Genomic DNA, 26,953 nt, shown 5'->3' on the forward strand with positions numbered 1-26,953 from the left:
GCGCCGGGGAACCCCCTGGCCACGTCCAGAGTTTTGGTCAGCAAAACGTGCTTCCCCCAGCTTTGTCACCCGATAGAGTACCGTGGTGGCTAAATAAATGTACAGTACACGATCATGAGAACAGCTTTGTGCTGTAGAGTGGAATTCTGTTCTAAAAGCTCCCGGGTAACTGTCTGGTTTGACAATTTAAAATAACTCGATTGTTTCCGTATTACTTTCAGCAGAAGTTTAACTTTCTAAGCGTATTTATTTTATTAGGATTTATTTTTAAATACATTTCTTCATCTTCTTTTGCTCTTTTACTATATTGTTGCTCATATTGACTGTTCTCCCACAAAATATTTACTCTTAACTAGTGAGTTTGTACTGGAGACATTTTCCTGTGCCACTTTATTTTCATTTTAATTAGAGGGAGTTTTTTCTCTTAAATCTTTCTTGCATAAGCTTAATATTTTATTAGTCCTTTGATTGTTTTAGAAAAAAATAATTCTTTTGTAAAAATGCATGCATTTAAGCATTCCAGTTAATAACCTTTATATTAACATATTTTCACAGTGTAAAACACTGAGAGACAATATTTTTCTCAAGCTCTTACAATGACAGTGTTTGTGATGTCAGGCTCAGATGCAGCTTTCAGTCCCATATGTTTAATGAAAACAACACAGAATGGAAGAGAAATTTGCAGAGAAATTCATGTAGCCTGAAACTTACACCCAAGGAAACTTACCCTTCCATGAAACATACAATTTTACAAATTAAAGAAAAGGACTTTAATCCCTAACCAGGACAAAAATATATATTAACTAAAGCAAATCTTACTCTTAGAAGATCATAAGCAGTTTTTTCTCCTTCTATTTGCTTCCTAAACAGGTGGAGCACCTTGGAACTTGGGGAGCCATAGTTTCTCTGGAAGGTTCAGGAGAGGTAAGTAGCCAGAGAAATGGACTGGACAATTCCCAACTAGCTTGTCTTAGAACTGCAAAATGAATTATTCTTTCTAATCAGAAGTTAACTCTGCATGGCTGCTCTGTGTTGCTATCCCATGGGAAAGGTGCTTAGATTAAAAGTCTATAATGATGCCTAATCTCATTCTGGAGATTGGATTGATTATCAGCAGACATAGGCATCTGATATATTTTACTTCTGATATTACAAAAGCTCATTTGAAAGTGGGAGTATTTTTATGGTACAAATTAAGAATGTATTCCTTTTCTATTTACTGCCTATATAACATATATTTAAACATGAATGTAGAAAACCCCTAATTATAGTTATGGTCTTTAATTTCTTCTACTCTATAAATACATATTTTTCTTAGATTATTACTTAAAGTGAAATTCTGAATCTCTTGAGATCAAATGTGCAGTATTAATTTCAGTGAAAAATTTGTTAATCCTGTTGTCTTACTTGCAACTCAGAAATTAGAAGAGAGTATTTGGTAGGGGAAAGTAAATAGGCTGTTTTCAGTCACCTGTTCCAAAACTAAAAATGAAGAGAGGAAAAACAAAAAAAAAAAAAAAACCAGCAATCAGGAAGAAAATTTAATATGTAACAACATTGTCTCTAACTGGAAGCTGGAGCTCATATTTTGTGTAATGAGCAGAAGAGCCCACATCAGTTCTCAGAGAAACTACATACATGCAGTGTGAGGAGGGCAACAGCTGCACATCACATGCCCCACAATAACAGCCAGCATTTTCTTCAGAGTTTTCAGGAATTTTCTACTATCTCTAAAATGGGGCAATGCCTGAGAGAAAATTACAAGAGGAAAACTATTCATTGTCGTAGTTTATTAACCTTATGCTGATGCACAGGGGGTGCAAGTGGAATTTTACATACTTGGCATCTATTCTTGACAGGAATGGGAAGCAGTGTAACAACCTCTTCCTCTGTCCTTGCTCTGTCCGGCCTTCCCGCCCGGACACACATCATTCCCTTGGCCTCTGGATGTCTCCACCCATATCACTCACCCACAGCGGGCACTCAACGCTTTGGGAGCCCCAAGGCCCCACACACAGCATCCCTCCATCAGTGTAGCATTCTTGTACGCGTACACAATTACCCCAGAACTCAGCCGCCAGGCCCTGCCGTTCCTCCTTCTCGGTAGCTGCCGAAACCGAGCACGGCCGGACCTTTCGGAGCGGTTCTGGGTCCGGGAGCATCCCCCGCTCGCTCCCCGCAGCCCGGGAGCGGCGGGACGGGCACGGCGCTGTCCGAGGTGCTGATCGCGGCTGGCGGAACAAACACACCGGGCCGGGCGGGGCTCGGGGGAAAGGAAATGTCACAGATCGAAAAGGGCGTTCTGCGTTGGAAGGGACCCACAAGGGTCACCGAGTCCAGCTCTTACATGGATGGCTCATACAGGGTTTGAGCCCACGACTTGGTGGTATCAACACCATGGCCTGACGGCTGAGCCAATGGCAGGGTCAGGTATGCCTTATTGCCACTATCACTGTACTGGGAAACAAATGACCTTTCAGAAAAATAAGACATTTTTTACTCTTCTTCACAACAGTTTGGCTGTTTTGCCTTAGCTGCCTGTGGTGGTGTTTATATTTTTCCTATTATGTTCTCTATATTCCTTCATATACATCACTGCAAATGATGTTTCCTTAGTATACAGTGACACAGGTACACCACCTTCCTAAATGAAATCCCATAAGTAGCATTTTTATGTCTCACAGTGGATACCTATAAGAAAACATACTCCTTAGCATATTGCAATTATATTTACAAGGTATTTTCTCATGTTCTGCTAAATGTAACAAGGCTTAGAGAAGTGATTTCTTAAACAAATGCTCTTGGAACAGCTAATTCCAGAGCACACAAGATGAGGGATTATTCTCTGTTAAGTCCTAAGTAATACAGAGTAGCTGGTTCAAGTAGTAATTATAGAATATGAAAGCGGTGAACAACAGTGACAACATTAATATCAACATTCTTGGGGATTAAAAGGTCCCAGTCTATTTTGGGAACACAATGTCTGAAAACAATATTCTGCAAAACTAAGAAACCTACTTAAGAGAGAGTAATAAGAATTACCTGCTACCATTTAACAGCACTAGAGCAAACATGTAGGATCACAAAGGCCTGTTTACTATTGGATAAAAAAAAGAAGTCGATGAAAGAAGACAGCATCACATACTCAAACACTAGATGAGTTAATTCCCCTTCAGAAAAATGAAAGCTCAATGAGGTATTTTATACCATGTCAGCAACGTACTAGATGTAAATTATTAAAACTTTTTAAAGAACTAAGATATTTTATTAAATTAACAACAGAGATTTTTTGTAAGAATAACATTAGAAACAAGAAGGCTTGACATAATCAGTAGGTGAACTGCATCACCAAAAAGCAAAGGAATTAATTAAGGATAAGAAAATAACACAGAAAAAGTTATTAATTTCTTCATCTTGTCTCAAGACAGAAGAGTCTGGCAAATGCAGGATGGGAGTATGTACAGGGTATGGTCATATAAGGAGGATTCTTTATAACAAGGTGTTGGAAAATGATGAGCTAAAGAGCAACAAGCCATGAGTAAATTATACTGTACTTCCAAAATTCTGACAATTTCAAAAGAGTATAGCTGACATCCCTTGAAGAGAAAAATGCAACTGTTTTTTAAAATCATGTACTATGTCAAAGCATCATCCAATTCTGTAACCATTTTAAAAACAAGTTCTATTATAAACTTGGTAACTGTAACTCTGAATACATGTTTTCTTTTGGTACTGATTGATAAACTCCATATAATGGTTGACATTAAAATATAATAATTATATGTGTATAAATTTAAATATTACAGACATTATTTTTTCTGTTTCTGCAAGTTAAATTACACCTTGATAATTATAGGAATTGTATTAATTTGGAAAACATTCATGTTAGGCACTGGAAGAAACAGGCATCCTTTTGAAAATACAATGAAAATGTCACAATAAAGACAGCAACCAAGGCCACAATACATTTATTCACAAAAATTGAAAATTTATTTAGAAATGCCATTAGGCAATGGTTTCCCAACTTAGGTCTGGCAAAGGGATGAATAAGATAGAAACATTATTGAAATTAAATGAATCCACAGTTAGTATAGAAAGCAATAATTTCTGGACATTTGGAAGTGGTGCAAGTACATCAGTGAACAACATCAGCTGAAACTTCTTTTTAGTCTACAGATAATGAAAAATCCACTGTGCTTCTGACTGCCAACAAAGTGACACCAAGATGCATTCTGATGCCTCTCAGTGGAGCACTCAGTTTCTTTCAGAAATGTCACTGTGTTTACACACCATGGGTCTAATCAACATACACACAGCTTGGATCTAAACAGCTTTCTTCAGTGTGCATTTTAGGTAAAATTATGTGTTTACTGAAATCATTCATCTAGGTGATTAGAAGAACTTGTATCAAGACCAGCATTTGACATAGCACAGGACAACCTCAACAAGGTTTAAAGGTTTACATGCAGCACAAGGTTTAAATGCAGCACATAAAGGGATGGTAGTTGAATCCCAAGGTATTTTCTATCAATAGACTTATGATAAGAATCTGATTCTGAACTCTTAAAATCAATTTCAACTGTTGACTAATGACTAAATATAGAATGCAACTTACTTTAAAGTAAGCTATCTTAGGCTCCATTTTATAATATGATCAAAACCAATGTGAAGCAACATCTTTGCCCACAGTGATAATTTTTATACCTGTTTTAAATCCTTTTTTTACAACTAGAATAGTGTAGAAAAATCAACTCCAAAACATGTTGTTAATATTGTTTGGAGAATTAATCAAAATTTCAGCTAGCTGATGATAATTAGGAGATTAAAATTGTGCGGTCAAGCTGACATCCTTTTACACAGTAGTTGACAAGGTTTTCAAAATACAGTGCATAGTACTGACTTTGCAAAAGGTCTCAAAAAGCTTAGCTGTCAAAAGGAATCATGAAACATCTTAACCATAAGTCTGCATAGCATCCACATAGCATCAACATACAATACTGCAGGTTTGTCAAACACGACATAATTTACTAGCAATGATACAAACTTTCAGAAGAACTGAAGGAAATAAAATATTTAAACATTAAATAAAGTAACAGTGTTAACACTCACAATGGCAAGAAACTTAAAAAGTAACATAATACTATTAAGCAGTGGAATGCAGACCTTGAATTAATTAATTTCATTTTATGACTTCATACTACCAGATTTAGCTAAACTCTGGAAGAGATCAGTTAAGGACTGGAATAGAGTCACACTGCACTTCTGTCAGTCTGCCAACTGAAGCAAAGTAAACCTACTTTTAGGACACCAAATAGTTCTTTTCAAGTGCTTCCAATTGTAAAAGAAAATAGGGGCCATAAACTGTTACATGATATAATTTTCTAGCATAACCCACTGTGCACAAGCCTATATAAAGGCTTTATAAACCAGCCACTCTTCATAAAACTCCACTCATCCTCAAAATAGATCTTTTCCCCACATTTTTGCTCTAAAAATGTTAAATAAATAATGAATCAGACTAAGACTCCTAAAAGGAAGAAAGTAGATTTGTAGGGCACCTAATTTTTTTTTTTTTTTTTTTTTTTTTTTTTTTTTTTTTTTTTTTTTTTTTGTGGGAGCTAACAGGTATATAACAAATGATGATGCTGGAATGGCTTTTTATTAATACAGTAGGCTGAGTAACAGGAGATCTGTATTCTCTCCCCTCTGCATTTATATATACAGATAAGTATGGCCAAAATATTTATATCAAGATTTCCAGAAGATTTCCAGGTATGACTCCTAAGTTGGTATTATTACCAGGTTTCCTACTTTGATATTTGGGATCCACTGCAAATAAGTGTGTTAGTCTAGCTGCTCTAAACTTGAAAAGGAAGAAAAATAGTAAAGTCCAAGTATTTTTAAGCTCAACATCCAGTTAATCAGTGGATCCTTTGCAATTTTTTACAGCCTATCCTTCAATAGAAATAACAGGCCAGCCTTTTTCATAGGCCACTATTTGGGTTTTTATAGCTGCATTGATTTCTTCTAGTGTTATGAACACCAATCTATATTCAGCACAGCATCCAGAGCATCTGCATCAAACAAGAAATAGTGCCTCATATGAAGCACTACAGATAAAAAGAACGGTAATAATCTCACTTGAAAAGCATCCCATTCATCCTGTACACTGAAGGAGGTGTAGGTGTGATTAAAAGACTGGGTTCAGTTAATATATAAATAACAGAGGACAGACATAAAGTCCTATGAAGGAAGGTTGATGTTTAGGACCTGAACATTATTGCCACCTCATTTCTGTTGTCTACTGCTGGAGGATCCTTTTTCAGCTAGACCATGGTAACCATGATTAGGTTATCATGTATGGTAAGAAAGAAACAGCAGAATTCTTATTTATGATTGCAATAATTGCTATTGATGCATGTTGTTCTCTTGGTTGGCCATAGAATGAAAACTGAAGGTGTTACTACAAATTACTTTCCCAGACAGTGAATCCATGCATCAGAACAAAACTCTACTCTTAATGCAATTTCATTTGCATGGCATCTCCTAATTTTCTACAGTCAGCAAGAAATGGGTTCTACAAACAAATATGTGAACTCAGCTTCAGATGTCAAAGTCCTGGCTGAAAATAGCACATATGGAGGGAGCTTCCTCTTTGTGCCCTTCTGCAAATCTGTGTGCCTTCCCTGGGCATGGCCTGATCTGTAGTCCTGTTTGGGGTCTTTCAAAAAACACAAAATAAAACCTGTTCTATGCTCTGTTGTTCTCAATTCCCCTGATACCAAAGGTATCTGATTCATCAGAGCGAACCTTTTTTGCATGTCAACTTCCAATATGCCAACTCTTACTCAAAGGTGAGCAAGACATTTCCAGGCAATCTGCAGTGTCACAATTTCAATATTTTTTTTCAAGCCCTTGTTAATTGTATTGAGTTGCAAACTACATCTTTGTTCTGTAATCTTATATCTCAAGAGAGATGAGTAACTGAAAGAAGCAGTAGCCTGCATCTAAATGAGTTAGCTACTAAAGGATACAGGACATTTCTCCTCAGAGAAGAAATTTCAAGATATCAACTGAATTTTAGGATCCATTTTTAGGTTCTATTTCTGGTTTTATTGTAAGAATGCACATTCATGAGGAGAGATAAGGCTGTGCGTTATCATTACTTATTCAAGAAATAAGTATGATTGATTGGTGCACAGAGGACTCCCATGGGAGACTTATAGTCATGGGAGACAAAGTCAACCCATACCATCTGTGTTTTTAAAATGAAAGGCATATTAACTGTTGATGGGTCCTGTCCTACTCTCTTCTGTTCCTACTTTGTAAGAAACTCAGAATTTAAATATTAAGAGACTGGCATTTAAATATTAAGAGACTGGCAAAGAAAAGTTATAAAAACATCTGGAAAATGCAAAGCATTTTAGGCATCACAATCATTTATTCTAGAGGAGTGTATAAAGATGAAAAACATTGAAGACATCTATCCATTCAGAGCCAGTATTCAGTATCAGTTTAAAGTGTCCTTCTTGGCAAAAAAGGAAAAAACTATTCAAATAAAAGGTGAAAATGTGAAGCCGATTTAAATCTCTAAGCAACATTTAATGGTGACAAGGTATTGAACAGTTAATTGAAACATGACTGAAATCCAGTACACAGTTATAGTTGTCACAAAACCTATGTTTTTAAAAAAGAAATTATACAAACCCATGTGTTTTCTGAATAAAGATAAATAATAACTCATTCTGTTCAGTAGAGCTCCCTGATATTTCATCTATAAATAACTATAGTGAGAGTTTTTCTTGCAGCCTATCTCAGGGACAACTAGTTTTCAGATTAAGAATAAATAACAGACAGAAGAGGAACTGACCCTTACTTCTGAAATTTGAATTTTTTGTTCTTAGTTCAAATAAATGAAGCTGAGGTTCAAATTACCTATGTGACAGTGATACCATCACAATACTCAAGCTGCAAATAAAGCAGCACCACTAAATTTCCTGTCCATTCACAGAGGATGACAACAGTCACTCAAAACATCCCAGCCAAGGTCAGGTCACCTCTAATACAATGAATGTGCACAGTTATACAAGACAAGCACATGACTTTTCTTTAATAAACCCTGGTGATTTGTGTAGCTATGTCACATACCCATCATTGTCCCAATATAGCACTGACTCAGTAAACATGGAGGAATTCATTGCAGTTGGAGAATATTTGACTGTTATGATCAATTAAGCATTTTTATCTAAGTTAATGGAAAGGACTAACCACTAGACTTACAAAACTTTTGGTAAAAAAATGCAGACAAGCCTATATTGCACTAAAGCCAGGCAAATTCCATCTTTCATAATATCACACAGACACTACTTGTAACATTTTGCATGGCAAAACATTTTTCCACCTAGACAATCTCTCCCAGGATGATGCTATTACCAAATTCTGATTTTCTTTTCTGTTAATGTTAAACAGGAAAATTACAATTTGTTCTTCTCCTACAAATCACGTACATCTCAGGTGCAATTCCCCAAATTAATTTTGTTGAACTTCCCACAAAATTAGCCACTGAAAAGCTGTGTTGTGATAGATAACACGTCCAGCCACATGGCAAACCTGTGCTGGAACAGACTCCTTGCAGGACCTGTGGCCTCATGGAGAGAGAAGCTGGAACAGGTTCATGTTAGGACTTATGACCCCCATGGGGGACCCACACTGGAGCAGCTTGTTCCAGAAGAACCTGAATATAATTCCTGGCTCTTTAGCTGCCATGCAGTTACACTGGAGGGGGACTGACATACAGGGATCTACAAAGAACACAAAGACAGCCACAGGGACTACCTGTGTTATATTCCAGCATTTTAGTAAGTTAGAGAAGTGGAATGTGGCCACCCACAGAGATTAATATTTGGAGAAAATATTGGCTAGAAGTTCAAATTTGGGATTTTCAATTATCAATATAAATGAGAATCCCCATATTAGAAAGCTCAGAATATCCCACCACACAGGAAGGGAAAAGCAGTATTACCAGTGAAAAAGACTTCAGAGATTATATGCAAAGGATGACCTGTGCACCAATACCTTTTCTGGCTCCATATATCATGTAGAAACTGAAAAAACCCTCCTTATCTGCAACCAAACAGAGAACAAAAACCCTTTGCAGGGGGTGGTTGGAAAGAAGGAAAATTGATTTTTCTCGTCATTTGCAACATTTCAAAAATCTCATTGTACAAAAGCTGAAGATGCATCTTGATCTAATTGCTACCACAGGACGACATTAGTTCAGCTGGATCACTAAGTGCAATGAACACCCTGCCCAGCAGCACAACAAACAAAAATTGCTGCAGAACCATCTTCCCCTTCCTTTTGCTGAGAAGATACACAGCAGTATCTACCCATCTGACTTTGGAAGACTGTGACCTTTCCACGGGCTCACAGCTACCTTTAAGCAGCCACCTGCTTCCTTCAAGCATCCTCTGCTCCCCCGTGGTCCCCCATGGGCTGTAGGGACACAGCTGCCTCACCAGGGCCTTCACGACAGGCTGCAGGATCCCTGCTCTGGTGTCTGCAGCACTGCTTCCCCTTCTTCTTCACTGACCTTGATGCCTTCATAGCTGTTTCACATATTCCCAGTCCTGACTTGAGCTGCAGTTGCGCAGGCTTTTCTCCCCTGTTTAAATTGTTATCCCAGAGGTGCTACCATCATTTGGCTTGGCCAACTGGGCATAGGGGAATCTTCCAGCAGCTTGTCACAGAAGCCACTCGTATGGGCTCTCACGCAAAGCCTTGCCATGCAGACCCAGTAGACCTGTGCACTGTTCACAGGACGACCAAAGCAAAGCTGTCTGTAACTGCTACTTCAATTCAAGCCACTCAGTCCCATATTTGAATAAGTGATAGTCCTAGGACTACCACTTCTGCTTCTCTTTATACCTGACATTGATCTTGCTGGCCTAGGTATTAATTTCATGCATCTTGGACAAATTGGTAGTTTAGGTGAGACAAAAGCAATAAAACTAGAATGATCTCTTTAAATGGCAACAATATGATTTTATCAATCTTGTTAGTGTTCATCCCTCAAAGATTTTCACACCACAAATGCCACTACCGGTCCAAGCATACCTAGGCATTTTTAATTTTACTTCAGTTGATGGTTGCAATAACCATTTTATAGTACATATAACCTAGGAGCAATTGTATTCTAACTTTCAAACCTCTAAATATCTGTCTGATAATATCCTTGCAAAAACTAATGAACTAAAGGAACTGATAGTCTGCAAGACTGAAAACTGTTGTTCACAGCTATCTGTACGTTACTCAACCATGGCTCTAAAGAACATTTTACCCAAATATGGATTATTGGACTGTATTATTATTGCTTAGGCATTTATTCTAACTCCTCTAGATAACAGGACAGAAAATGACAACAGTCAAGAATAGTTGGTTATTGGAAGTCTACTGATGCCACTATCACAGATCAAACTCTGCTTTCAGTCACCAATGTAACAAGCGCACGAGAGGCGCTGGCAGGGAGGGGCTCGGCCAAGAGCTCCGTGCCCGGGGCGGCAGGGCCGGGACCGGCAGGGCCTCGTTGGCCGCCCAGAGCCGCCTCCCCCGCGGCCCCGGCGCTCCGCCCCAGCCGGCCGAGGCGGGGCCCGGCGGCTCCGCGGAGGCACCAACGCGGCCCCGCTCGGCGGCAACGCGGCCCCGCTCGGCGCCGGCGCCCGGCCTGAGCTCCCGCGGTTCTCCCGCCGGCGAGATGGGGCTGGAGCCGCTGTTCCAGGCCTGGAGCTACTTCAGGCGGAGGAAGTTCCGGGAGTGCGCAGATGTCTGCTCGCAGCTGCTGGAGAGGCCGCCCGGCGAGCAGGTAGCGGGGCCGGGCCGCGGCGGGAGGCGGCGGTGAGGGGCGGAGCGGCCGCGTCCCGGCTGCCTCGGCGCCCCGGGAGCCGCTGCGCCTGCTGCAGCCGCCGGCGGGGCCGGGTGCAGCCCCGCAGCGAGGCAGGAGCGCTGGGCCGCGCCGAGCTCCCGGAGCAGAGGCCGGGCAGCGCCGCCCCTCCGCTCTCCCTCTCCCGGAGCCGGCGCTGCGGCTCCGCCTCAGACACGCCCCGGGGAGCCCCCCCGGCCCGGCCCGGCCCCAGCGCTGGGAGGGGGAGCGGTGTTGCCGGGACTGCCGGAGAGCTGCCGTGACTGCCGGGGGGCAGGCTCTTCCAAATGCTGAGAACTTTAACGCACTTAGCATTTTGGGGAGTTAAAGAGAGAAAAATTGAGATTAAAAATCAGGTCTGCTAGGGGTGTTCCTGTTGATTTTATACTGATGTTTAGATATCATCGTTGCTGTGTGGACCAAATCACATAAGATTAAGAGATACCATTTTAGCTCAGCTCACCTACGAGCCCTACCTTGGGACAGGAGGCATTTGCTTACCTCTCTCTGCTCTTTTTCCAGCTGCAGAGTCTCTGGAAACGTAGGACATGTTTTTCAATACCTACATATTTTCCCACCCTTCTGTAAGAGTAAAGGATTTGGGAAAGTTGTTTCTGGATTAATATTTACAAGCATGTAAACATTTTCTTTGCCATATTTTAAAAACAGTAATTGAACACTTTTCATCTTGAACACTTTACAGTAAACTTCTTAGTCTCAAAGCATCCTATAGACAGATGTTTAAAGAATCTTGAATGCAGTTCTTTTTATCACAAAGGACAAGCCTTTAAAGAAAGCTGCATGGTCACACAATAGTGTAAATATAAAGCACAGTAATTGTTTGAACTGATTTAGGATAGATATTGAAAAGATTCTTTTTTCATGTTTTACACTGTAAGGCACCACCAAGGAGCCATCGGCAGAGCAATTGACATTTTTAGTGGAGAAAGTATTCCAAGAACATTATTCCTGACCCCTAAATGGGACTCAGTATTGCTAGTGTGGGACTAGCATTATTCCATGCTAGTGCTGTATTATTTATATCTATATATATTATTGGGTCTTTATATATGTAACTTTTGCATGTGGAAGGACAACACTTGATTTGTGAAAGAAACTCTTGAAATAGCACAAATAACAGTAAATAAAAGTTGTAAATATCATGATGCTTCTGTTGCTCTTAATTTATAAAGTTTTTAATGAGTAAAACATTTTTCAATCTGTGATCCCAACATGGGAATGTCAAGACAAGTGCATTTCTACTCTGTGCTTAAGCTCAAGTATAAAATGGTATTTTATGTCATGTTGGGCGCCAGGAAAGCAGACAGACAAATGACAACACTTGCAGAAAGTTTGGATTAAGTGAGCTGCTGTGCAGCATGAGGAGTACTCAACAGCTTTAATCACTGTGCCATCTGTTCTTATCCTCTTGTCCCATATTCTGCTAAGCATGTGCTTCCCAACCTCTGCAACCAGGCAAAGAGGGGTCTTGGAGGACCAGTAGCCTCTGTCACTGTTCAGGGACTCACTTCTTTGAACAGCATGCATTAGGATATAATTTCAGCTACAGGAGCTGGGGTCCTTTAAAGACATGCCCAGGTGGAGTTAAACAGTGACTCTTACAGGCCAGGGCTTTTTCATGCTCAGACAACTGGCCTTCTCCCTTCTCAGACATGGAATGTAACAGCAAGTGAGTAAAGGAAGAGACCAACATTGCCCAACTGGAAAGGGTTTTCATGCCTGAAAGAGATGGCCTTTCCTGTGTGAAAGCCTGCACTTTTTCCCCTTCTTTTCTGCTGAGTGGTAGCACCACTCCTGCTCCATTGCATCTGCAGCAGTGTCCTAGAGCTATGGGCTGCTGAAACCAGCTTTTTACAATAGCTTTAGAAGTAGTTGCATTTTTGCCACCACTCTTAAAAATGTAGTAAGGAATTTTCTTGACCAGTATAATCTTGACCTATGTCTTGATTTACCACTCCCTGTACATATGGCTTAGTATTCAGGATATGTTTGGGTCACAAGTATGATGATGAGAAGTTCTCCTTTAAGAACATGGCAAATGATGATGAAAAGATCTTAAAAATAAGTTTGCTGATGATCCAGTCAATAGTCATATGTGCATACATTTAGAGGTTGTCTTAATTGGTGCAGAACTCTCTTTGAACCCTGTCACCAGATGCAGTAAGCCCTAGGAGGTTTTTAAAGTACTTTGTTGACCTTTTAGCTAACTAGGCATGAACCAGAAATTTTCTTATGTAGCAGTATCAAATGCTGTGCCATTATATATCTTGAATTCTTAAAGGGCACAACAACAAAATCAATGAAGTTTTCATGAAGAGTACTTAGAAAATAACATTGTGATAGAAGAATAATTAGCTGCTACTGGGTTACATCTTATGGAAGATTAAATTTTTTTCTATAAAATATCCTGTGCATGTCTTCATTTAAGAATTAGAAATATAAATTGTATTTGTGGAATTAACTTCTGTATTATCTCAGGATAAATAAAAACTGTATTTCGTGTGACTGGTATTTGGTCATAGAAACATGTAAAATACTGGTGTTCAGTCTAATTATTTCCTATTGTAAGCAAACAGGCCTTGCCTTCTGTGTTTATAGTAATAGCATGACCTAGAGGAAATACAATCCAGGACTGTCTCTGTTGATCATCCTGATTAGTCACCTAATCTGATTACTCTTTGTGTTCCATATGTAGGATTCAAGGCAATAAACAGAACCCATGTATGAGGCCTGCTCTAGTTTAACAATAGAAAAAAATTGCCTGATACAATTAATAGATATATAGTAGATGTTCTTCCTTTAACTTAATTAATGGTCTTCTGTGAGGATTTGCTTTTGTTCATTCATCCTTTCTTCTCCCATGTTTAATTTTCAGCTGCTATAATTTGCATAATTGTTTTTGTAAGGTCATAATAAAGTTATCATGGTTATGTTTATGGGCATTGAACTTGATTTCAAAAAGCATCTTCAACTGAAATCACTTGCTGGAGCAAAAGACTGTAAGTTTGTGCATGAAAATAGTAACACTCAGAGTGAAGTCACTGTTCCTGGATAAAGGTTTGGGGTTTTTTTCTGTGTTTCTGCTCTTAATCATTTGAAGAGCATTTTCAGAATATAATGATTTTAATATTTTGCATGTATTAAATTGTACTCACCTAAAACTAATTGTAGAGTGAAGCCTTATTATAATATAAAGTATGTAATATATTCCCTTTTTCAGGCTGTAAGCATCAAAAAACTTCATTATTCTAAGTATTTTTGGTATTCACATAAACTGACTTTGCATTTTAATATTAAAGTGCCCTCAGTGGATTTAGGGATCTGGATTAAATAGTTCCTTCATTAGTTTTACAATCTTTTGACTTTCAAGGGAGCTTTATATGTGTAAATGAATAATAAATTTGAGTTTTTGTTTTGAGAGACAAGCTTACAGGACAATGCTATTTGTTAATCCTTTCAAAATCCAGTTCCTGTGGATTACTTGCATGTGTAGCAGCTGCTGGATCCACCCATGTTAAAATATGTTATATTCTAATGTAATTTTTGTTATTCCATACTTTTGCTTAATTTGAGGATCCTCTTACCTGCTTGAGAGTTATTTAAAATCTAAAGTTATTTCTTGTCAAAAACTGAAACAATGTGCTAGTATGTATGAACAATACAATACATACAATACAAAACAATTCTCACCTACAATTATGAGAATGCAATGGTTTTAGTATTATTGATCAACTCTACTTTTTTTGCCAAAATCATGAGGGATGTAATTTCTGAATTTTATAGTAATATAAGTGCTCCTACATAAGCAAATTCCTTTGATTTTTAAATTATTTTTGAAAGTAATGAACAATGCCTGAAGTAAGGTACACATCTGTAACATCAAGGCATTTTTGTATCAGTGTTGACATAATATTCCAAAGTTGTCCTCATTAGTTACTGTAGCACATATGGTATGGAAGACATCCTACTGTTCTTAGAACCATCTTCATATGGGCTGTAATGCTCAGACACAATGGGGTGAACAAAATGTAAGCTGAAATATCCCAACATCCTTTATTACTTAGAAAGCTGAATAGTTTGGTTTTTTTAGAAAAAAAATGCTATACATAAAAGAATTGTAGTAGTTCATTTAATCATTCAACTGAAATGCAAAGCCAGTTTCAGTGCCTTAGTCAGACCCAGGTACATCACAGTAAACTGAGATTAATCCCTGAATAATGTTCAGTTCCATAGAATACTCAATGTGCAAGATGCGTTATGCATTCTAACAGCAGTGAACAACTTTTTGGTTCCAAATACAATCCTTTAAAGGCCACAAATTCCAGTACAGTACAGAAGGAAGATGTCCTTCACCAGTATTCTGGGTCCCTGCTGTCATAGAATGTACTGAGTCAAAATGTTCAAATTGGAAGAAATAGACCATGCCTCATACTACAGAGGGGTGATTTTGACATTGCCATTCTCCTGGCGGGACAGAAGCCAGCTCTGTGTCTTGGCTGCAAAGCAGACAGCAGCAGGGCAGTGCTTGAGCTGGGGGAAGACATCGGTGTGATCTAATAGCAGTCTCTGATACTGATGCATACAAGGAGGTTATCAAGAAAATGGAGCCAGGGACCACTTGCAATGGTGCAGGGAAGTGAAGGAGGCTTTGGCTTGGTATGGAGGAAAACATTTCTCTATAAGGATAGTCAGCAGTAAACAGGTTGCCCAGTGGCACTGTGCAGCCTCCATCCTTGAAGGTTTTCAAGATCCAATTGGACAAGACTTTGAGCAATCTCAGCTGACCTCATAGCTGATCTTGCCTTGAGGGCTTTGGACTAGAGACCTTCAGAAGTCCCTTTATAGTCTGAATTACTTGAAGATTGTGCATTCAGTCTGATACAGTTGGTTTAACTGGGATAGATTTATACAATGCCAGATATGCAAGAAAATTTTCACTACCTCTAGGAGCAGAAGTGATCTGACACTACGAAAGACCAATAGTGATTTAGAGAAAGTAACATTCATCTCCCACCTTCCTTGTCCAAAGCTAAAGTAATACATTAGGAAAAACTAATCCCCAGTCCCTGGAAGTGAAGGGTAGTTTAAATATTATGTAAACATGATAATTACACATTAATTTGTGATAAACCTATATTTCTTTCCTGTCAGTATTTACTCAATTTTTCTGGAAGTTTTCAAGTAGATGCAAGTTCCAGCTTTTTTGCTTACAGTAAACTTCATCTGGTAGCTTTTCTTTTGGTTTTTTTGGGTTGTGCAATAGGCTGTTAGTTTGACATTTATTCCACTTACAGTATTACTGTCTAAGTGCAATGAATACATCATTTTAATCATAAAAGTACCATGAAAAAGCCATGGAATTTTCTTTTGTTTGCTTGCATGGTATCATTGTGATCACCAGCAGCAGCTGAAAAAAGTGTGCAAAAATGGATTTTATTAAGTAGGCATTCTAAAGATGATGGTGTAATAATCTGGTTAATTTTTAGGACATGTGCATACATCTTCCAAGTTCATTTTCTTTTAATCTATCATTTTTCAGCTTCATAATGCTTGCATGTTAATCTAAGATTTGGCTAGATTCAGCAGAAGCAAGAAAGCAAAGGTATCAGAAAGATACACTTACTGCAAATTTACTTTCATTGTGCAAAACATTGATTAGCTTCATAATGTGTGTAAGTTGAGATAATGTAATAAAATGAAAATTTAGATATATGTGTCAGAGAGAAAATGTTTGTGCAGAATGAGGTTGTCACGGAGTATGAATACACTTGTATTGTTGTTTTTATTGTTTGGCATTTCCATTCCTTAGTTTCTATTTTCTCTCTTTACAGGAGCTTGATTCTGAATACACTGTGTTTCAGGTAAAGTTCTTTCCATGAATTCAATCATTAGATGCAATCATTGGGAAGAATTTCTAATACTCTGAATAATACTTGTTTTGTAGTTATGTCCTCAATAGCATAATTTTTTTGTTGTTGTTATTGGTAAGGCATTACTTTTGATAAAGGGAAGATTTTTGATATTTTGAACAGGCAGCTTTTATATTTGATAGAATTTTATTTCTCTCATATTTTTCCTATATCTTTTTTCAGCAGTTCAGTGCTTTCTAAAAGCTAAATTGAATCTACCTTGAACTGAATGACCTTCATCTGCAGATGAGATTAGGAAGAAAACAATGTGTATTCACAGACAGAACAATGTTTGTGCTCTTAGGACTCACTTTCATGTTTTATTTAATGCATGGAATGGTGGGGCCCTACCCATGCTCTTCCTGCTCCTGCAGCTCAGGCTCACTGCTTACCTTGTGCAGTCCAGTAGCCTTGTAGGTGCATGATAATGATTTGCATAAGTGATGGAAGACTGAGAGTAATTAATTAATTTTCCCTCTGCCCACATTAGCTCTAGATTATTGCAATGGCAAGAATAGTATTGGGCAGGTGATGGCATCTTTTGGCTCCAGCCTACAGTCAGAAGAGATTAAATGCAATGTGAAATGGCATTTTTAAATACAGCTCCATAACATATTTTACAGGTCTTTACGCCATGAATACATGCAAGTTGTTTACATGGAGAATGGTTTCACTGAAACACTGCTGGATATCTTCTTGAGTGTAATTATTACCCTTCACAATGTAGTTGTGTTCTGGGGTTTTCATTGTGTATGGAATAAAATTTATTATAATAGAAAGGATTGTTAGGGAATACAAGCTCTTGAAAAAGTATGTTACCATGTTTAGAGAAAACAAAGTCTATATTTTTAATTTGGTTTTTGTACTTTTCAGTATCAAGAAGAAAATACTTGATTCAGTTACAAACTTCACAAAAACTGAGTGAAAAACACTGTCACTTCTCTTTCTGGAGTTTAGACTTACATGCTGTATACTGTATACTTATATACTGCATCACATTTCTGTACCTCTTTAATTGCTATTAGGTATTGTAAATTTTGTTCTGATTATGAGTTAAGCAAACTAAATTTGTTATGTTTTGAATATGTGGGTCATCAGAAATTAGCTCCCCTTTCCTTTTCCTATCATATAAATGCCTTTTCATAAAAATGCAGTTTATCTTCATAAGCTCTAGACATGGTGCTTATCACAAATACAAAATTATCAGTCCCAGAAAGAGAAAGCAGATAATCTGTAATCTACAAACAGATGTTTAATTAAGGAATACTGTGTGATATTTGAATTTTTTGTTGGCTGTGAGGCCTTGGACTAGGAGCTTTACACTGGAAGAGATGCTTAATATCTGTCATATTTTTTATGACAGATATTTGCCCAGTAATGACAAAGAGACATGTTGATTTTAAAAACACATTTTCACATGGTAGTTAGTGGAAAAATTACAATAATACACTTATGCCTATGTAAAGAACTGACCTCAGTTTTAGCAATTAGTGTAGAGGAGTTACGACTTCCAATTTCCAGGAACAGATCATTACTATGGGCAGATTTTCTTATTTCTAGTATGAAATTAGCCTGTGCTTGGGTATGCAAGAGCTCTAATTGGAGAATATTACCTGTGGAGACATGGTCATGTTGACTGCAGATATACATGTCTTTGAAAAGAACAGAGTAGCATCAAGGTATTAAAAATTCAACAAACTAAATACTTCATAGAATAATGAAAAGCTGTTAAAGGTGTTGAACATCTAACAGAAATCTCAAAATTAATTAAAGGCTGTCATCCTACTACATAAGAATAAACTAAGAGAAAATAAAGCAAATCTGGATTATGACTGTCTGGCCTAGATTCAGATCATCCTGCTGAATTCCTTTTTCTTCATTCTTGAACAAAAATTTCCAATTGTGGTTGAATCTGCTGGCTGACATCCTCCTTCTGCTTGGAAGAAAGCACTTTTTAAAAGAATAGTTAAATATTTCAGCATCTTCGCATACACTTTCTTTTTGATTGACACAACTTTGCATAAAAGTATAAGGAAAGTTTAGAGGAAATGACAGGGTGAAAGAGAAGTGTCTCATTAAATGATTACTTAAATTATTAAATAAACTTGAGTTTCAGATCTTCTCATACCTCTTACTTAAGGAACAAACATTTCCATGTGTTTGACCTTTATTTCTATTAAGATAGTCTGTTTCTATTTTGAAAGGTCTCCTTAGCCAATATTAATATGCTTTTCCACCAGATTGCTGTACTCCGTGTTAGAAAGGAAGCAAATCTAATTATCTTGGCAGTGATTTTTACTCTGGGAAAAAACATCTGTTCAATATCTGATGGAAGATCAGGGATTGGTCTTGTGACTTCCTATATCATGCCAGTTCTATGAGTACATTACAAGCATATCAAATTATCAAAGTGGTTGGACCTGCACTTATACCTGCACAATACCTTTGTTGGTATTTCTATATGGCTGCTATTGATTTTTCTTGTTTTCTTTTTTCTCCCCACTGATTTGGTGTCTTCACAGTCTACACAAAGCTTGTCACATAGGCTGGAGTTATGCTTGCCTTTCCATGCTGCTCAGATTATCCTTCAAGACATACAGTGTAGTAATTTGTCAGTTCAGGTCACTAAAATGGATTTCAATGCTCTCATAATCTGAAATGCCTGGGGTGTATATTTATACAGTGTTTTACAGCTGATGCTTTGAACAAAAGACTTAGTCTCCTTTTATACCTCCATCAGGCAGATGGATATACTCAGCTGTTTTAAGTCAATACCTTATTCAGGCCTAATAAAGCTGTGAAGTGAATAATAAAGAAATGATAAAACTGCTGATTAGATTATTTACTTAGAGTCTTGAAGACATTTTACTTTTTACTTATCCTTATTCAGGCTGCCTGGAACCTGAAAACACGGGCTTTGACAGAAATGGTGTATGTGGATGAAATTGATATGGATCAAGAAGGAATCGCAGAGATCATCCTGGATGAAAATGCCATTGCTCAAGTTGCACGTAAGATTGACTTTCACTTCAATACATTGATTCAACAAGAGCTCTTTGGGCCATCTCTTTTGCCATCTAGAATTGAACAAACTGAGGTGACCTGATACAGCATTTAGTATTGGTAAAAAAAGCATTTTAGATTGTTTTATGGCAATGTTGAGATCCACTGTGTGTTCTTGATGTAGTACTTAGGCCTGTCAGACGAGAGTTCAGACCATGCTCAATTGTGTTTCGTCAGCTTTTCCTCTGCATTTGAGGAAACGTAGTGAGGTTACAAGTGGTTACTTGATTTTTCCACCAATATGTTGATTTCTTTTACTCCTTTCTGGCTTCTTTAGGCGTTGTGGGAAACTAGAGAAAAAATCTGCTCTCGGTGTACTGTGAATTTTATCCATATGCCTGTAGTGTAGTCAAGAGTCAGATACCACCTTTTGGCATCACGTCCTGCAAACATTATCTGAACTGATTTTCTTTCTTCTGCTTTTCTCTACTTAATTTTTCTCTTCCTTTGCCAAGCAGTTCTTCAGCTCTGACATTGTTTCTTCTATGCAATTATTTTTCAGCTTTGTCAATTGGCTTTCAAGTGGACAATAATTAGTTGTCTTCCACTACTTTTTTGGCAGTATTTATATTTTTCTTTGTTTCTTTAGTACAGTTCACATGGAAGTTTTTATGTAACTTTTTAAGCGTAGCTCTCAACCATGTAGCATGTAAAGAAATTCAAGGGAAGAACTGAACATAGACCAAACTGACACTTGAAGTGTTAAAAGCTTTTCTTGTCTCTATGGATGTAGGTAATTGCATGTCTATCTTGTTACAGTTTTTAAAATTTTCATTACATGCTCAGTCACAGTCACACAGTACTGGAGACGTGTTTATACATTGTGGTCAACTAATTATGGATATCTGTCTTAAAATTCCATAGTAATAGAATCTGGAGTTTAATTTGATTTTGTGTCCCCTGTGGTAGAGATTATCTTCCAAGAAAAATAATTTGATGAATATTATTTAGAAATAAGGCATTCTGGAAAAATATATTCATGCTATGTTGAAGCTGAAAAAAAGGTGACCTTCTGGATAGTGTGTCACAGATTTCAAAACCAAAGAAAATTATTACAATAGTGTAGCCTCCACTTCTGTATCATTGAGATAAGACTTTGCTATTAGTGCTTCAAATCTGCTAGATGTGCCTGAACTAGTATATAATTTTTCAGAAAGTATAAGAACTTTCCAAAGATAGAGAACTCCCTGCAGTCTTTTGTAAATTATTAAATTTAATAGATTTTATCAGTGTGCCATATCTTTAGTAGGAACTATTAACTATAACTCCACCTGTTGCTTCTTTGTGAACATTTTATGACTGATACAAAGTTATTTTCAAAGGTGTATTTCCCAAGTAAGTAGGTAAATCTGTCATTAAATCATTCAGTGATCTTTTCTTTGATAAGCTGAACAATCTTCTCATTCTGAGCTATATATTTTAATTTTTGAGTTGAGTCTTGAAAGTCTTTTCTTAAACCTTTCTATTTATCCACTTGTCTTTTGTAGTCACCAAACCAAACAATGATCCACTCACATGCAGAAAACATGTTTTTCTTCTACACCTTGATTTTACTTTCTTTATACTTCTGAGGTGTTCGAGTGTTACACTTTTGCATAAAAGGTAAGAACAGAAATCACTGAACAGAGTGCAAGGACAACAGAGTCAGTGGTGTCTAGGGACAGGACCAGAGGCAGTGGGCACAAACTTAAGTACAGGAGGTTTCTTCTGAACATCAGGAAACATTTATTTTTAACTATGAGGGTGACTGAGAACTGGCACAGGCTCCTCGTGGAGAATGTGGAATCTGCCTCCTTAGAGCTATCCAGAAACCATCTAAATAGGGTCCTGGGCAGCTGGCTTCAGGTGCCCCTACTTGAGCATCACTGGACCATAGGATCTCCAGAGGTTCCTTCAGACCTCCACCATCCTTTGGTTCTGTGATTACTCCACTTGTACACTTGACTTAATAAAAATGGGAGCTGTCTGTTTGTGGGCTTTTTCTTTTGCTGTTAAAGTGTGTTAGCCATAGTTGGTCTTGACTCAGGTCTTCATTGTGGCAGATGTTTCAGGATATCCTCCTCCTCTAAAGTCCTAGTTCCCAAACATTAAACTGTGTAGCCACACCTCTCATATTACAATTGGTATTGTCTATACTTTGCCTATTAAGCAGTTTAAATCTTTCTGCATCAGTTACACATCCATTTCAGTTTTACATCTGCCCTTATCTTAGTTTCCAGATTAAACTCTCTTAATTATGATTTTGCTGTCAGTCATGAGTTATTAAATAATTACTAAAGTATATAGGATCCATGGGAAAAAACTACTTTTCTGTGGTTCCTCTTCACACATATGTAATGATATCTTTCTTCTTATAATTTTGCTGTGTTAATTTTCCATCAATCTTGTTTATTAATGAGCACTGTTTTGCAGAAAAATCCATTATGTTACTTTTGGACTATTAACACCATATAATTTTCTCAGGTAATATTCTAATCTTGTTTAAATGTGTTACCTTGACAGCATATTTTTCAGAAAATTGTACTAATTGGCATTATGGATAATCACAACTATTTCATTAACTGGGGAGTTAAAGGAGTCATCTGCAGTCATCACTAACTACTGAAATTTCACTCTTAAATTCTGAGACTTGTAATGGCAATATGCACTGCTGTGGCCTTTAACATCTATTCATAGCTACTTGGCTTGGGAATTCTCCAAGTAAGGGCTGAGTTGCCTGGAGTGAGGTCAAAAGAACTGTAGGCATTCTCCCAGTGCACCAAAAACTGAAAACAATTGTAGTTATTAAAAAACATGTCTGAAAAAAGGAATTTTAATGTCTTGCCTCTTTTATGTTACAGCAATAGTTTTAAAAATAGTTCAGAAAGTTCTGCTAGTCTAAAAAGTTGAAAGCCACTTTCCTCATTTTACTGAAGAGTGCCTAGTTACCATGTTAGAAACTCTGCTGAGTGAACTGTCCACCCTTTCTGTTATGGAGTAAAAACTTCAAGATTCATAGGACTAAAGAAGGCAAGTAAGCAATAGAAATCCTGAGGGTGTCCAGCGAAAAGAGAGATTTTAATTTATTTTAGCACCAATTGCATATTTAGTTGGTTTTGCCAAGAAGATCATGGTTAATAACTTCTTTTGTATTATTTAACTTTAAATACAGCTGTAGTCAGGTGGCTGCTTACAGTTTGTTTTGGGGAAAAAAGAAGAAAGTCTATCTATCAGTTTATCTTCAGTTCTTGTAAATATTTGCAATAAAAGCAGTTCATAAGTATATAGAAAATGCGTAGATGACTAGCAATGATTTGTCAGTAATTGTCTGTGTCAACTTTTCTTTCTCTACATAGTAACAAGCAGTAAAGAGACTGCAAGGTATAGATGTCATATGTTTCTTTTAACCAACTATTTAAAACCATCTCATAGACATTCACTTAGCAGATTAGAACTGCCCTATCAAATGCCAGTGAATGAAAATCTACCTGCAGGAACTAGTAATTCTTAATGATCCACTGTCAAAACAGAAATATGTGAAAAGGGAAACCCTTCATCAGTTCGCCTGGGCTCAGGTTGGTTCAGGATGGTTTTCATTGATGACCTTTGGGTATAAACGAGTTCACACTCTACAGTGTTCTAAATTGTAGATGGGGATCTTACCAGGGTCTAATGTCATGAGATAACACTCTCCATCTGCTCTGTAGGTGAAGGTTTAGATTTACTGACTCAAGTCTGGGTGCCAGATAGAAAATATACCATTTCAAGTTAGCCTGGTCTCATTGTTTCAGTAACCTTTTACCTTTAGCACTGTGTGATGTTCCTAAAATCTTCTTGACAATTTGTCAATCCCAGTAGGCATCCACACAGGCACTTGTTTCTCCCCCCAGGTGGGACAGAGAATGGAGAGGGTGAAAGAAAGAAAACCTTCACAGCATTCATTGTTTGGCAGGTTTCTTGCAAGAGTCTTTCAAATTATCAGTAGTAGAATGCAATATTTGGGGTTTGTCTTCTTTATCCCCTTAGTTTGAATAAAGAAATTTCTGGCTTACTGTTTATAGTAAAACACAATCATGTTTGAAGTCCTCTGGACAAGGGAGTAATATCTCAAAGTGAAGTGAGAAATGCTCTTATTTTGTAGGACCAGGAACATCTTTGAAACTTCCTGGAACTGGCCAAGGTGGAGGCCCCAGCCCAGCTGTTAGGTATGTGATAGTTTATTTTTTAAAATTCACTGAGTTCAAAATGAACAAATCACTCTGAAAATGAAATGCTTTGGGTATAACTGTTTAAATTCTCTGTCAATAAATACCACCTAACATAAGGATAATGTACTTGTCACCTTCAGGCCCGTAACTCAGTCAGGAAGGCCCATCACAGGGTTTGTGAGACCCAGCACGCAGAGCGGGCGGCCCAGCACCATGGAGCAGGCGATACGAACGCCCCGAACAGCTCTCACAGCTCGGCCCATCACCAGCGCCTCCGGGGGGTACGTCAGGCCCGGCACGGTGAGTCGCTTGCCTCTCTTCCCTGAGTGGAACATTTCTTGTCACAGTATCTGGCACACTGACACTGTAGTTTAATTTAAAGCTGCCTCTGAACTCAAGTTTGAAGGAGGCAAGTGGTTTTAATTTTTTATTTTTTTTTCAAAATAGAGTTTGAAAATATAACTTTTTGTGCATTTGATAGTCTGGTTATGTAAAGAAATGTGCATAAATTCACAAGTTCACCGGGATTCATATAAATTCCTGATGGGGTCTCTGGTGTCGAGATGACCCCAAGCTGTTAGAAAATCTCTTTTCCCAGCCCTGAGACTGAAGAAGACAGAATTCCTTGGCTCTCATTCTCAAGGTTGTTTATTTTTTCTTATCTAAAGCATTCTTTCTCTGACCTGCCAAGGTCTGTCTGGCAGGTTGCGTTGAGGCACACTGACTGCCTTGGGGCAGTGTTATCTTTTTATAGTAAAAACTGCGTTTACTTTATTTACAATAATTTTCCAGTGCCTATCACCTATGTTAGACAGTTTGTCTCTACGCTAAACCAATCCAAAAGTGCCACTGTCATGGCAGATGATGGAGGCTAAGAAGAAGAAGGAGAAAGACTGGACATGCCCAGATTCCTCCATCTTGCCTCCTGAACCCCCATTCGAAAAACCCCAAAATTCTACATTTTCACCCGGTGGTAAATTGACTCTCATTCTATTCAAACTCTTGTGGCTTGTACATATTCATACAAAGTTGGTGTTTGTTTTTTTTATCCTGGGCTAAAATCAAAGGCACAGGTGTTTTTGACTCCGTGCCAAGGTCTCTGAGCCCCCCGTCAGAGTCTCGAGTCCTCCAGGGCAGAGGACTTTCCTGGATTCCAACAAATTCCAAATTCACAGGCTCCTTGAGACAAGTTTTTATTAATGGAAGACCATGTAAAATCTGTGACACGATTTCACCATAAGTGTCTACTACAAAACAATTGATAAGCATTCAGTGTCTGTAACTTCAAAAGATAATAAGGAGACTAGTCTATACTAATTTATCCCATTCTATTGGCAAAATTAATAAACTGCAACCAGAATGAGTATGTAATGGTTTATCAACCTAGTTACAAAACAACTAATAATGCCCCTAGACAAAAAAAGGACACGAATGAGCCCTAATTTTAACATCCCTCATAATCTTCCTCCTACTCATCAACCTTCTAGGGTTACTACACATTCATCCCAACCATCCAACTATCTATAAACTTGGCCCTAGCCTTCCCCCTATGATATTAAAATCACATTAATGGCAAAGTGTGGCATATTCTCACTTCTGCAGGTAAGAACTAATCTTCCTAAGTATTTCTTGAAGATTTTTTTGGTTATGTATTCCAACTTCCAAGCTACTTGCTTAGGCAGTGTATGGAAATAGTGGGGATAGACAGAGAATAAAAAGGAAGAGTTGGTGCTGCGCAGTAGAGCCTACAAATGTTTTGTTTGGAATTTTGGTGTTTTATTGTATACTAATAATATTTTGAAAATCTTCAGGAAAAGTGTAGGGGATCTTCCCACTTAAAAAGCTTCTTTTTCCCCCTCAGGCTTCAATGATAACAAATCCAGATGGCCCTTTCATAAATCTGTCTCGACTGAATTTAACTAAATATGCTCAGAAACCCAAACTGGCAAAGGTATGTAACAATTTTAGTTAGTGTTGTGATATCTTTTTCTTGTTTTTTGGTGTCATTCTGATGTAACTGTACATGGGATTTGAGATAAAAACAATGATGAACAGTGGTTTAGATATTAACTCCAGAAAAATAGTGTGTTACACATCTTTTGACAGTGTTTACCACACTTGAAATTGAAGCTATGTCTAAAGAGGTTATGGTGAAAGTATAGTCTAGGAAAACATTCGTATGGGAAAAAATGTTCCACTGGTAAATAATTTTGAGCTGTGCATCTAGGAATGATGAAGGGCAAATAAAAAAATAAAAAAGAAGCCAGGAGCAAAAAACCAGCAGAACCTTCCTTAATGCCTGGCAATGTGGTTCTGTGTACAAATAGATGGCAATCCTTGCCTAAAAATGTTCACAGTGTTTGGATTTTTTTCTTTGCTTTTGTGGAATGAGTTCAAACTTTTTATGTAAAAGGTGCCATTTTTTGTTCAGAATACTTCTTCATTTTCAGTTAAGATCATCTGATTGACAACCAATGAAACTATCTGACAATAGAAGAGGTTTTTGCAGGTTATCCACCCAACTTAGAGGTTTCAGCTCCGAGTGGCAGGGAGTTGAAAGTTGTGAGATTTATCTTGCTTTTCAGTTGAATCTTTCCCCAACACAACCAGTTAGCTGTATGGTTGAACATGTTTTCTGTGTATAATGTGTTCATAAAAAACAGCTGTTGGGCTGAGGCCAACAGCTCATTTTGCACAAGGTATCAAGGAATTATTTCTAGGGAGCACAAGGTATCAAACACACTCTAGGGAGTTGTATTTGGCTCTCAGCCTAAAGGTGAACAAACCACTATGAATTTAGTCTGTTTTGAGAAGCATAATTGTGAACACTGTTAAGAAAACTGGCAGTATCTGAT

The 26,953-nt window shown here is 37.8% G+C and overlaps 1 protein-coding gene across 2 annotated transcripts in view; it reads left to right on the plus strand.

Annotated features, from left to right (window-relative positions):
• Positions 1–10,707: 10,707 nt before the first annotated feature.
• TTC8 (tetratricopeptide repeat domain 8) overlaps positions 10,708–26,953 on the plus strand; it is a 41,285-nt gene continuing 25,039 nt past the window's right edge. Inside the window, exons 1-7 of one of the 2 annotated variants that reach the window (XM_058806805.1) lie at positions 10,748–10,861; positions 16,771–16,800; positions 17,472–17,550; positions 19,739–19,859; positions 24,032–24,095; positions 24,239–24,398; positions 25,960–26,049. In XM_058806805.1, the coding sequence (XP_058662788.1) occupies positions 10,821–10,861; positions 16,771–16,800; positions 17,472–17,550; positions 19,739–19,859; positions 24,032–24,095; positions 24,239–24,398; positions 25,960–26,049 (585 nt within the window). In that variant the 5' untranslated portion in view covers positions 10,748–10,820. Of the gene's footprint in view, positions 10,862–16,770; positions 16,801–17,471; positions 17,551–19,738; positions 19,860–24,031; positions 24,096–24,238; positions 24,399–25,959; positions 26,050–26,953 lie in introns of both variants that reach the window. The other variant, XM_058806806.1, reaches the window with a different exon arrangement.

The sequence above is a fragment of the Ammospiza caudacuta genome, chromosome 6, assembly GCF_027887145.1.
Source record: "Ammospiza caudacuta isolate bAmmCau1 chromosome 6, bAmmCau1.pri, whole genome shotgun sequence".
In the NCBI taxonomy this organism is placed as follows: Eukaryota; Metazoa; Chordata; class Aves; order Passeriformes; family Passerellidae; genus Ammospiza; species Ammospiza caudacuta.